At 32.3% G+C, this 13,907-nt stretch overlaps 1 protein-coding gene across 1 annotated transcript; it reads left to right on the top strand.

Annotated features, from left to right (window-relative positions):
* Nucleotides 1–3,031: 3,031 nt before the first annotated feature.
* Nucleotides 3,032–7,041, top strand: LOC123667291 (putative uncharacterized protein DDB_G0271606). The gene is made up of 4 exons (XM_045601245.1): nucleotides 3,032–3,134; nucleotides 5,282–5,400; nucleotides 6,296–6,964; nucleotides 7,027–7,041. The coding sequence occupies exons 1-4, from the start codon at nucleotides 3,032–3,034 to the stop codon at nucleotides 7,039–7,041; spliced, it is 906 nt and encodes a 301-aa protein (XP_045457201.1).
* Nucleotides 7,042–13,907: the final 6,866 nt, after the last annotated feature.

The raw sequence follows: 13,907 nt of genomic DNA, 5'->3' as shown, positions 1-13,907 counted from the left end.
CCTCTCTCTCTCTTACTGCGTTCGCCTCGCCCGATCACACTTTTCGTAGCTCTCCTCAAATCAAGCTTGCGTAAAGAAGTTTTACTTCAACTGGAATAAAATGCATAGTGACATTCTTTCCCAGTCAACCTTTTGAATAATTATCAGTCATAGCTTGTTCTTCTACGCCATAATGATTCAGACTGTACCGAAGAAGTGGAATGTTTTAATGTTCTTTCAATAAAATTTCCACGCTCCTTAGATATCATAAAAATGTTAGTTGGAAGTGTAAAATTTTGTACTCCATAAAAGCGAACATTCTTACTAAGTTTTCCATTCAATAGTCAAGCATTTCCTTGCCGTAAAAATATAACAATCTACGTCTAACTTAATAAATTTCTGTGTCGATTGGATTAAACCACATCAACAATGTGAAGATTTTTTTGTATAAGTAGGTTTTCAAAAATATAGTTGAATCCTGCTTCAGCCTGTAATATCCCACTACTGGGCATAGGTCTCTTTCCCCATGTAGGAGAAGGATCAGAGCTTGATCGACTACGCTGCTCCAATGCGGGTTGGCGGATATATTCCCTAGTATGAGTTACGATCGCTATCAGGTGTACATGATAATAACCGGGACCAACAGCGTAACGTGCTCTCTGAGGCATGGTGGGGAGACCCACAAGGACTGCACAAACACCCAGACCACGCCAACACCTGTATAGCCAATACAAATGTTTGTCATGTGCGGGGATCGAACCCGCAACCGCGAGGGCAACAGGTACACTCGATGGCTGTGACCGTTGCACCAACGCGACGTCGGCGTCATAGTTGAATCACCATTAAAAAAAATGACCATTTTACAAATTAAAATTATCTTGATGAATAATAAATTAATTGTAGTTAATGTGTACCATTGATACGGAATGTAGATTCTGCTGAAAAAAGTCGACAAAAAACTCAACTCTTCACTCCTTCAATCTGACTGAACTTAGTGATTTGATAAAAGATGAGGTATTTTGACGTCTACTGACTAAAGCCTCTATTCCGTAGTCAGTCAGACTAAATAGGGACTATACTGAGGAATTCTCAATTGTTATTTATATTTATGTACTGAAATGTCTTTATTATTCTGTCAAAGAAATAGTTAATTTTATCAATAATTGTGTTTGCAGACAAACGAAAAAAAACCGACTTCAATTACATCGACAAGTAATACAACGTAGATCGACGAAAAAATAGTCAAGTAACTACGCGTTATCAAAGATTACTCAAAAAGTAGTTATCAGATCTCAATAAAATTTATATGTGACCACATGATAAACATCAGCTTTCGATTAAATTAAAAATTATCAAAATCGGTACACCCAGTAAAAAGTTATTGCGGATTTTCGAGAGTTTCCCTCGATTTATCTGGGATCCCATCATCAGATCGTGGTTTCCTTATCATGATACCAAACTAGGGATAACTCCTTTCCAACAAAAAAAGAATTATCAAAATCGGTACATCCAGTAGAAAGTTATGCGGTATAATACAACGTAGGTCGACGAAAAAAGCGTCAAGTAAAAACGCATTATTAGATATAGCTCGAAAAGTAGTTGTTTGATCTCAAATAAATTTAAATGAGACCAATTGACACACACCACCTTTCGATTAAAAAAAAAATGTCTAAATCGGTCCACCCGGTCAAAAGTTCTGATGTAACATACATAAAACAAAAAAAAAATACAGTCGAATTGAGAACCTCCTCCTTTTTAAGGAAGTCGGTTAAAAATTGTTCTTAAGCATAAGAACTTAAAAATTTGTTAAATGATAAAAAAATTTGTTTATTAATCTGAGAATTTATATTTGTTTTTGTTTGGAAAGCAAATAGATAAATACTTAAAACAATGACATTAGGTAATAACGTTTGAACTTTGAACACGAAATTAAAATTTTTGATAGTAACTATTATTATTATTATTATTAAACAATTACTTTTTAATTTATTTATTTATTTAAAATACAAAGAATCTTGCAAAAATAAAAAGTTAGCATTTAACGGTGTGACAAAAATCATCGTTGATTTATCCGCACACCGGCATTCGACATCGTACGCTCACAATATCAAAAAAAATATAAGTCGTAGCATAATATAAAATATATTTAAAAATTATACTCTAATACTTAATTTATATATATTATAATATAGAATTAATAATCTTCAAATGAAAATTTTTGAATTATTAATTTTATAGATTGTTAATTGACTATATAGTATCTAAATACGCATCTTCAGTAAATAATTTGTCATATTTTGACTTTTACTATGAGGAGGATCCGCTGGCCAGCTAATTTATCATTTGTTCAATAATGATTTTTAGTTTATTCTAGAACTAGAGTATTTTACGTAATGTTCTTAAGTGTATTATAGTTCTTAATGAAAACTGACACACAAAATTTACCTTGCTATACATAATTGTAACACTATACTTATATAATGGTACAATTACCTACATACATACTAATATTACAAAGAGGAAACATTGACACATAGGAGGAATGTATTTATGAATGTTTTTAATCTACAACCTTAAAAACTGACGATTTCAAAAATTCTTTCATCAGCAGAATACTAGTTACCATCGAGTGACAGACGCTATGTTTAAACTAAAGCGACGGAATAGTCAAAATCTTGTGATCCACGCCGGTGAAAACGTTGATTGAATGCTAGTTGAAGATACTTTTATAATTTTGATTTTGAGTGTAGTACTCTAAAGGTATTATTATATTATTCTAAAGGTATTATTATTTGTGTATTGCCTCGAACAGCATTTCATTCTACGGAAGTTAAGTCTAATTAGTTTATTGAGTTTTTTTACTCAAACGGGACTTAACGCGATTTCCAAATTACAATTTCCGATATTTCGGCGGTAGCAGACGCCATCACAGGTGTCATAGAATGACAATGGCGTGATATAGTGATCATGAAAGCTTAAACTAATTTGTTAGCTATTTAGTTTGTCGATGTTTTTTCAGGATGAATCGATAGAACTTAGAACGATAACAGAAATGGTATCAACAAATCAAAACTCAGTAACAACTGAAATCCATTCTGAAGCTAATGTATCTACAACAAAAGAAGTTTTTGATCAAAATAATAATACTCATCAAGGTATGTTATCATTAAACATGTTTAACATAGACATGCATACACAGGTACATAGTTACATACACGTGTGGTAACAGTCAATTTACGTACCTACATTTTGTTGACAAATAAACATTTAATTGAAGTAGCGCTGTGGCACGAAATATCTTGCTTAAATTTTGGGGCAGCCCTTCTGGGGAAGTACCTCCACCTTGCAGGTGATCAAAGCTAAATAATCCACACTCCACAGGCTGCGGTATTTGCTTACCATCAGGTTGGGGATCATATGTTTGTATTTCACCACATTTGTAGTATAAAATAACCTATTAATGAAATAAACGTTGCACTTTATTAATTTTATATTTGACTCTGATCCTGATTCTATACAAGGTATAACGAAATATCTGAGACTTTTCCTGGTATCGATATTTTCGGGTACCCTTTGACTGTCTTTAAAAAGAAACTCACAGATTATATCTATCGGTTCTTATTCGCCCGTCCTATAAGTAGACTTAATTTAAATTTTACATTGTATTTAATTTTTGGTTATTTAAACTTTGATTTTCAATTTGCGATTTTTCGATTCCTGGACTTCTCGACTACTCGATTACGATACAGAAAGATAATTTAATGTTTACTTATACAGAAAGTTAATTTAATAGATAAATAGATAAAGGCCTCCCAGTAGGAATTTTTTCTGTGTCGGGGGTTCGTAAACACACACAATACACAAGCATAAACGCCCAGACCACGCCAAACATCTATACGGCCAATACACATGTCTCGAACCCTTGACCGCCAGCGCAACAGCCAGTGCTGTGACCGCTGCGCTAATGCGTCATCATTACAGCCTTTACAGTCCACTGCTGGACATAGGCCTCCACAAGTTTACGCCAAAAATAACGTGAACTTATGTGTTTTGCCCATAGTCACCACGCTGGGCAGGCGGGTTGGTGACCGCAGTACTGGATTTGTCGCACCGAAGACGCTGCTGCCCGTCTTCGGCCTGTGTATTTCAAAGCCAGCAGTTGGATGGTTATCCCGCCATCGGTCGGCTTCTTAAGTTCCAAGGTGGTTGTGAAACCTTGTTATCCCTTAGTCGCCTCTTACGACACCCACGGGAAGAGAGGGGGTGGCTATATTCTTTAGTGCCGTAGCCACACAGCACAATTAATGCGTCATATTAATACAAATAAGAAAATTTTAAAAAATTTCAAACAGCGTTACAAAAAAACTTTAAGACGTAAAAAACTATAAATTACATCAACTAACCCTAAAAAAACCTTTGAAATTTATATTTGATCATCAAATAAAAAGGAATCCCTGTTTTGACTCAAAGGATCTGAGTACAAAGGAAAAATCCTTTGTAAAATACTTTTCTTTGTCCTATTTCTATACTTATTAAGAATGCTTACAATATAATTAGGAATTAAATGAAATCAAATATACTACAGTCATACCATTTCTAAGCATAACAACCGCTCTGGTGTAGTAGTACGTGCGTCATTTACGCGCCTCAGCGCCGATGATTTACGGGTTTGATTCCCATTCGTGATGGATATTTTGTATTTTTACAAATATTTTCGGTTTGTTAATAATTCTTTGTTTGTTAATAAGATGTAAATATATATGTAGTAACTAGCTTTGCCCGCGACTTCGCCAGCGTGGAATTTAACAAATAAGTTATTGTTCAATTTGCAGAGTTATGAAATAAATCAATTTCTAAGTTACTCCTTATTGCATCGGCTATCTGTCAGTGAAAATCCCGTCAAAACCGGCTCAGCCGTTTCAGGGATTAGCCGGAAACCACAGACCGACAGACAGACAAAAATTATAAAAAATGATATTTTTGTGTATGTACCGTGTATACATCCATATGCATTTAGTAAAAAGCATTTATTTTAATACTAGCGACCCGCACCGGCTTCGAACGGTTGCAAAAACTATCAGTATTCCTCTATTATATTATGCATGTATTATACATATAAACCTTCCTCTTTAGTCACTCTATCTATTAAAAAAACAGCATCAAAATCCGTTGCGTAGTTTTAAAGATTTAAGCATACATAAGGACAGAGAAAGCGCTTTTGTTTTACACTATGTAGTAATTACAGACACTCCAAATTTATTTATTTGCATAGATATAACAACTATGTACTCTTTTATTTCAGATACAAAAAATAAAGACGATAACAAGGATTTAAAGAAAATAACAAAAATACCAAAATTGAAACAGGCCGTTGACAAGATAAAGAAGGAACAGGCGTCACAAGAAAAGCCTTCTAATGAGGTAATTAAACTTAAAGTAATACTAGTTATATTCACGATTTTGGTAAGAATTGTAACCAATTAAAAAAGTATTGAATCAAATCGACCAACGTATATTGCAAAACATCAAATGTTATAACTTACATTCCTTTTGATATGATAAAATGATCTTAGCTCGTATTATGAAATAAAATTCGCCTAGTTTTAATTAGGTAATTAAGCATTGCACATAGACAAAAAGGAAAAAGTTTTTGTTTTATTAATATAAATAGGTTAATCATTGGCCTAAGTCCGTCTATTGCAGACGATTTAAACATTGTCAGATAGACACTGTGTCGCCTAAGACACTCTTCAGAAAAATACAGAGTTGCCTAAGCTCTATGCTACCCTCTCGACCTCACTGGCTAGACCCACAGGAACGACGAGTCGATACGTGTGGAGCCAGTTCGGCTGCAGGAGTCTTTCGCATTTTAGAGTTATGCCACAAATGCTTCACGGAGACCCCATTCCGGGTTTCAAATGAAGTTTTTCTTCTCCAGGACCCTGATAATTTTGAGCCAGGTTTATCCCTCGGTCGCCTTTTACGACCCCCACAGAAAGAAAGGGAATGGTGCTATTCTACTCGGCCGACACCACACGGCTAGATTAAAGTCAACTAAAAATAGCAAAATATTCTCAGTGCTCTGTGCACTAGGCCTGTTAAGGATTTCATTACGTAGGTTTACAATATTAGGTGTATTTAAATAGTATGAATCTTCTTTAAAAAATGGTCATATAACACTGTCAACCTGCCTGCTGCTACAAAGGCACACCCTTTAAAATCTTACACATAACTAAAGGGCACCATATCAACCAACTTTCCTACCAATTCACTTATTATTCGCCATGAAAACTAAGCATTTCTTTAATGTTTTCAGCCTCAAGTTATAAAGAAAATACAATCAGCAATTCCACGGCTTAAAGACACGAAGAAAGCACAAAATACACAGACGGAGATAAATAAAAATCAAAATGATCAAAAAGAGCAACAACAACAACAACAGCAGCAGCAGCAACAGCTGGTGCAAAGAGAAGAATCACTAAAACTTGACGATGAGTTTGATAAGCTATATGAAGAAATTGTAGAACAAGATTCTTCCAGTAGTAGCATACCTACTCCTGTGAAATTCGAGGAACTATTAAAGTCCGACACTCAGTTTGAGGAAATAATACACTCTTACGAGGACACCAAAGTTCAAATTGTCACGGAGAAAGTTAAAAGTAAAATACCATTGCTCAAGCGTAAGAGTGAGGTGGAGATTGAAGTTCTACCGACTAATAGAAGAAGTTCGCTCAGAAAGAGTCTCTCAAGCGATGATTCTACTAGTAAAATTGCTTTAGCAACAAAAGACAAAACAACAAAAGTCATTTCAAATAATAAATTTAAAAGAAGTAATTCAAAATCTGAAAGTAATACCGAAAACAAGTCTGAAATAAAAGTAGATTCACAAACTAAATTTATAAGACACAATTCAACATCAGAAAGTAATATTATTGAAAATAAATCTGAAACTGTTTTGGAAAGTGTTATTACAAATGTAACAAAAGTAATCACAGCTCAAACATCCACTGAAGAACAAGTTAGTATAACTTCTAATGAAGATATCAGAATAAAGCGAAGTAATAGTACCGACGTTTCGAAAGATGTATCATCTTCTAAAGATATTTCTAAGTGTAAAATTCCTGTCTCAGTACATACAAAGAAAAATATTGAATCGAAAGTATCGAATAACGTTGAAAAAGTATCAGAACAAGTTACAGCAGGTACTGTAGAAATTTTTACCGTTGACCGAAATGAAGAAAGTCACGCGAAAGATGTTGGTACAGTAAATAAAGAAGAAGTTAAGTCTGATGTTAACGTCAATGTTCAAGAAGAGTTGAGTACAGTAACTCAATCTACAGTTGAAAATAAATCTGAAAGTGGTCTAAAATTTGGCGCACAAGAACTAAATACAAAATTATACACTTCCTTACTTGAAATTAATTCTTTAAATCAATCTCTAGCTACATCAAATAATAACGCACCTACAACTGAAACAAATGATAATGCTAAAGTTACAGAAATATCAAAAGTTAGTGCGGAAATCCAAAATCAAGTTACAGAAGAAGACAACGAAACTGTTCATGTAACAACTCTAAAGAATAATTCGTCACTTGAACTAGAATCTACACCAGTTGACAATAGCATCACTACATTAAATGAAAGCGCATTAAAAGAAAATGCTACTATAAAATCCAAAGCTACTGCTAAAGAAGTTGTAACGGCTTACACAAGTGAAGTAAAAAAAGAAATAGCAACAAAGAGCAAAGTATCAAATAGAGAAAGCTTAGAAATCCAAAATGATTCTTATGCAGAAATTACACATATTGCAGATAATTCTGCTGATACTTCCACAGATATTTCACGTGAGACAGAAAAAGTAAATAATTTGGAAGAAAATGATATTAAAAATAATCAAAGTGAACTCGAAAATATAAAAACAACAGAAAATGACAAAAATACTAAATCAAAAATAACTAATGTGTCTACTACAATTTTGAATAATGATAATATAAACGACACAGTTGCTCAAGAAAGTACTATAGAAAATATTCAAGCACAAGCCACAGAAAAAGAAAATATTGATGTAGTCACTGATAATCAAGTAAGTGATAGCAAAAACATCGAAATACCGGTCCAATCTAATAAAAAAGAAGAACAGTCAGTTCAAGCCCAAAGCACAGAAAAAGAAACTATAGTCTTTAAGAACGAAATTGCTGACAGCAAAAACATTGACATATCAGTATCCAAGAAAACAGAAGAACAAAATGACACAAATAAATTACAAAATATAAATTCGAATTATAAAGTGCTGACAGAAAATGACAATATTTCTAGTAATGTAGTTAATAAAGACATTGAAACAAGAACAGATGAGGTCAACAAACAATCAATACATAACCTAACATCTCAAATTAATAATATGGAAGATTTAGAAGAAGAAGATATAATAATTCTAAAAGGAAAGGTAAATAGAATAATAAGTAGACTTGATTCCAAAACAGCAAGGATAAGCAGGACAGAAGTAGACGATTTACCGACGAACATTTCTGTGTCATCAAAAATAGCTACTTTTGAAGTGAGTTACTTTAAAAGAAAAAAACATTCAACATATTGTTCAATATATCGACTAAAGTAAACTTTTAGTAACTAATTCTACTAACAGTAAAATTAAATTTTTCTAAGCCTACTTACTTTTGCATAATATATTATTTTTTAAGTATATAATAAATCCATTTTATTTATTTTATTTTAACTTATTATTAAATTTAGCCTACAGAATATTTCAAAATCTATTTTTTTTTTCTAAGAATTAAAGAAAGTCGGTAAAAAAATAAGTGACTTCATTGACGCTAATGGCCTTTCATTGGTCATAATAATTATTTTTTTAATAAAATAAAACTTTTACTTTTCAGAAATCTGATTCAACAACTACTGACAACAAAGTAAATACAACACCAAACCGTAAAATAGATATCAAGAATAACAAACCAAAGATCGTTGACGAAGTACTCAAAAAACCCGACAGTGTTTTTGACTTTAACATAAATAATAATACAAATAAAACTCAATATGAAAGTGAAAAGAGAAGATTTTACAAAAGTAATTCTTATGACTATGAAATCAGATTGGATAAAGATGTTTCTGCAGTGTACGATAACAACAGTAACTTAGCGGTCAACTATGACAGAATTTACAACAAAGTCCACAGTTCAATAATAAACCGCTTAAATAGCATCGAAAACAAATTCAGCAGAGGCGTATTTCAAGAAATACCAAAAAGTGAATCATTAAACGTAATCCATGAACAAAATTTAAAAGAAATATCGAGTGTTTCTGAACCCAATATTTCTATTAAAAATGTTGATGACGAAAATGGTGTATTTGCAACTAATAGTGATGAAAAAGATATATACAAAGAATATAGGCCTAAAAAGGTACCAGATGCGGATAAAAGGGCAAAGTCTATAGCTGAACTGGACATAGGGGATAGTGTGAAGGGCAGGGTGAGGCAGATGGTGTACAGGATGAACTCTATGGAGAGAATGAGGATGCTGATGAGGACTGATACCTCTGAAAGGAAGGATAGGCTGAGAAAAGTGTCTATAAATGATCGTGTGGCGTTGTTTGAGGTAAGTTTGTTAGAAGCTATCTTTACCTACGTTAAGATATTTGAGAAAAAAAAAATTAAGAGCTTTCATAGGGTCAATGAAAGCCATAAACACTATTATTTAAAAAAATGTCTGTCTGTAAGTATGTTCGTCCGCGTATCACGCAATTACGACTGAATATAATTGGATGCAGTTCCTGCAATTGCTGAAAGTCTAACTTAAAAACTGATGTACGTTTCATTATAGTACATTAGCTTTCGTTCTTTCTTTTAGAGCCTAAGATATGCAATAAAAAAATAACTCCATGCGATAGAAGTCGCGAGCATAACTAGTCTAAAATATATTTTGGATTGATACACATTAAATTGTAATACAAAATGATACAATTTTGGGTGACTTCCAAAGAAGAGGCTCTCAAATCGAGTGTATTTTTTAACCGACTTCCAAAAAAGGAGGAGGTTCTGAATTCGACTGAATTTTTTTTTATGTATGTTACATCAGAACTTTTGACCGTGTGGACCGATTTCGACATTTTTTTTTAAATCGAAAGGTTGTGTGCGTCAATTGTTCAATTTATTTGAGATCTAACAACTACTTTTCGAGTTATATCTAATAATGCGTATTTACTTGACGCTTTTTTCGTCGACCTACGTTGTATTATACCGCATAACTTTCTACTGGATGTACCGATTTTGATAATTCTTTTTTTGTTGGAAAGGGGATATCTCTGTCTCTCTGAAAGGGGAATCTGAATCAGGATCTGATGATGAGATCCCAGAGAAATCGAGGGAAACTCTCGAAAATCCGCAATAACTTTTTAATGGGTGTACTGATTTTGATAATTTTTAATTTAAATCGAAATCGAAATCTGATGTTTGTCATGTGGTCACATATAAATTTTATCGAGATTTGATAACTACTTTTTCAGTAATCTTTGATAACGCGTAGTTACTTGACTATTTTTTCGTCGATCTACGTTGTATTGCTCTTCGATGTAATTGAAGTCTTTTTTTTTTCGTTTGCGAGCAAACACAATTATTTATACCATATGTCATGATTTTTTACTGAGTGTTCTTTTTTTGATGAATCTTTTTTATTAAAACAAACTGGTACTTGTCATGTATTCACATTTAAATTTGATCGAAATCTGGCGAGCACTTTTATATATATATATATATATATATATATATATATACAGGGTGTGGCGTAAATAGTGGTCCACCGTTAAGGATTCGATAAACCAGGTAATTTACTATAACATATTACAATTTTATCCATTTTTACCCAAAGGTTCGGGAAATATTTTTATTTTTTATTTTTTTACGATATTTGTACCCCTTGTTACAAATTTGGTTGTAGTTTTAACAAATACCATTATTTTTTCATTTTGATTACTGGTAATTACGGCTGAACACTAGAGCTATTGTTAAATAACATGTTTTTAATGTAAATTTAAGGCTTTTGAAGAAAAAAATTGGTTTTACTTTACTTTAAACCCAAATTTTTAACATATCATGCTAATTCAAGAGTGATTTTTGTAAAAAAAATGTACTAAGCTGTCAGTGCCCATTCATTTAAAAATATGCCTATTAAATACCAATTTCAAAATGGTATCACAATAGCAGATCCTTTTGTTTGACAGAAAGATATCCAATTTTAATTGAAGAAAGGAAGATTTTCATTAAAATATATTTTAAAATTTAGTTGCGTTAATACTTATGATTTTTGTAAAAAAAAGTAACTACACTGTCAGTGCCTATTCATTTTAAAATATTCCTACTAAACACAGATTTTAAAACGATTTGCCATCCTATTAATAAAAAAAAATATGGCAATTTTAATTGAAAAAGACTTAAAATAAAAATAAAAAATTACTACTATTACAGAGTGATCTTGGCCTAACTTGTAAATTAGAACAAGGTATTTAAAAAAAACAAGTCATACTGTCATCGTTTATTATTATTCTTTGACATGATTACAAACACTGTAAAAATTACACCAAATGCTGGAAATGGCCCCCATTCGCAGCTATACATGCTCTGCAACGTCGAATATACAGTGTTTGTAATCATGTCAAAGAATAATAATAAACGATGACAGTATGACTTGTTTTTAACCGACTTCCAAAAAAGGAGGAGGTTCTCAATTCGACTGTATTTTTTTTATGTATGTTACATCGGAACTTTTGACCGTGTGGACCGATTTCGAGAATTTTTTTTTAATCGGAAGGTGGTGTGCGTCAATTGGGCACATTTAAATTTATTTGATATCTAACAACTACTTTTCGAGCTATATCTAATAATGCGTTTTTACTTGACGCTTTTTTCGTCGACCTACGGTCTACTACCGCATAACTTTCTACTGGATGTACCGATTTTGATAATTATTTTTTCGTTGGAAAGGAGATATCCCTAGTTTGGTACCATGATAAGAAAACCAGGATCTGATGATGGGATCCCAAAGAAATCGAGGGAAACTCTCGAAAATCCGCAATAACTTTTTACTGGGTGTACCGATTTTGATAATTTTTAATTTAATCTAAAGCCGATGTTCATCATGTGGTCACACATAAATTTTATTGAGATCTGATAACTACTTTTTGAGTAATCTTTGATAACGCGCAGTTACTTGAGTATTTCTTCGTCGATCTACGTTGTATTACTCGTCGATGTAATTGAAGTCGGTTTTTTTTTCGTTTGCGAGCAAACACAATTATTTATACCATATGTCATGATTTTTTACTGAGTGTTCTTTTTTTGATGATTCTTTTTTATTAAAACAAACTGGTACTTGTCATGTATTCACATTTAAATTTGATCGAAATCTGGCGAGCACTTTTATATATATATATATATATATATATATATATATATACAGGGTGTGGCGTAAATAGTGGTCCACCGTTAAGGATTCGATAAACCAGGTAATTTACTATAACATATTACAATTTTATTCATTTTTACCCAAAGGTGCGGGAAATATTTTTATTTTTTATTTTTTTACGATATTTGTACCCCTTGTTACAAATTTGGTTGTAGTTTCAGTTGTTAGTTATCAGTTGTTATATACAGGTATATAACAACTTGATAAATTTTAAATGAAAGACAAAAAACATCATAGCATAAAAGTACTGATATAAAAAATTACTTTACATACATTATAACAATAAATACATTTCTTTTGTGAGTTTTTTGAATATCTCTAATGTTTGAGCACTCTTATAATAGACATAAGAAATAATAATACTTATAATAAATAATAAATAATACACTCTTATAATAGACATTAAGAAGGGACAATACGTATATGAGTATTCCTGCGAAGTCGTATAGGAAGCCACTTGAGTTTTTTTCGAAATTCAGAAACGTGGTCACATTTGCGAAGTTCAAATATAAGCCGAATACAAAGATTTTGTAGCCGTCCAAGTTTATTTACTTGTTCCTCATTTTAATTTAACAAAGTACGTATCGGCGTAATCAAGAATTGGAAGAAGAAGAGATTGCGCTATCATACTCATAACTTTAGTGGAAATAGGGAAAAGGTTATATAGAAGATCACCTTTTTAGCGATTTTATCGTGGCAAACAATTTCCTACTTACTTCATTAACATAAAGAATCCGAGAAAGATATTTATCCAAAGTAACTAAACAACAGTAACAGTGATTAAGCTCTGATCCTTCTCCTACATGGGGAAAGAGGCCTATGCCCAGTAATGGGATAGTACAGGCTGAAGCGTATAACGATTCAAATAAAACACCATTGTTACGTACGCACTCCACCACAACACAGCCTAAGATACTAATCACTCTGTTATTATTTACTAATCGTTATTAATCACTATGTTTATTATCTACTAATCATTTATTAATTACTATGCTAACATTATTTGTTACCACACTGTATAAATACTCACGTATCTCAAATATTCGACACATTAAATCTCCGCTTCTAGTTTCATAACATTGCTCTGTTCTTTAATATATCACTGTATCTTTTAACCTTTGTTTCATAACTCTTTGTATTTTTTATTAATAAGTTGTGTTAATAAAGTAATAGTTTTTTAAAAGACATTTGTTTCGCTGATAACGTAACACCATAATATCAATATGAATAAATACGAATGAATGAACGGTTGTATGAATAAACCAATTGATTTATCCATAAGCTGATGCCTCCGTAAAATTTTAATGTATTATTGACAACAAGTGGCAAGAAAGGTCATCATAGCTTTTGGGGTGATTGCGGGTAGGGTCTACAACGCGCTTGAGATGCTTCTGGTTGCAAGGGTCATCAGGTGAGCCGTACTCTTGTTTGTCGACCTAGTCATTTATATAAAAA

The sequence above is a fragment of the Melitaea cinxia genome, chromosome 27 (assembly GCF_905220565.1).
Source record: "Melitaea cinxia chromosome 27, ilMelCinx1.1, whole genome shotgun sequence".
Lineage (NCBI taxonomy): Eukaryota > Metazoa > Arthropoda > Insecta > Lepidoptera > Nymphalidae > Melitaea > Melitaea cinxia.
Note: the sequence above shows the minus strand (reverse complement) of the source record. Positions and strands in the feature narration are given on the sequence as shown.

Excerpts from the sequence above, each read along its gene's own strand:
- LOC123667291 (XM_045601245.1), top strand. The coding sequence starts at position 3,032 with ATGGTATCAACAAATCAAAACTCAGTAACAACTGAAATCCATTCTGAA. Across the intron at positions 3,135-5,281 it reads AAATAATAATACTCATCAAG|ATACAAAAAATAAAGACGAT; the intron begins GTATGTTATCAT and ends CTTTTATTTCAG. Across the intron at positions 5,401-6,295 it reads AAGAAAAGCCTTCTAATGAG|CCTCAAGTTATAAAGAAAAT; the intron begins GTAATTAAACTT and ends TAATGTTTTCAG.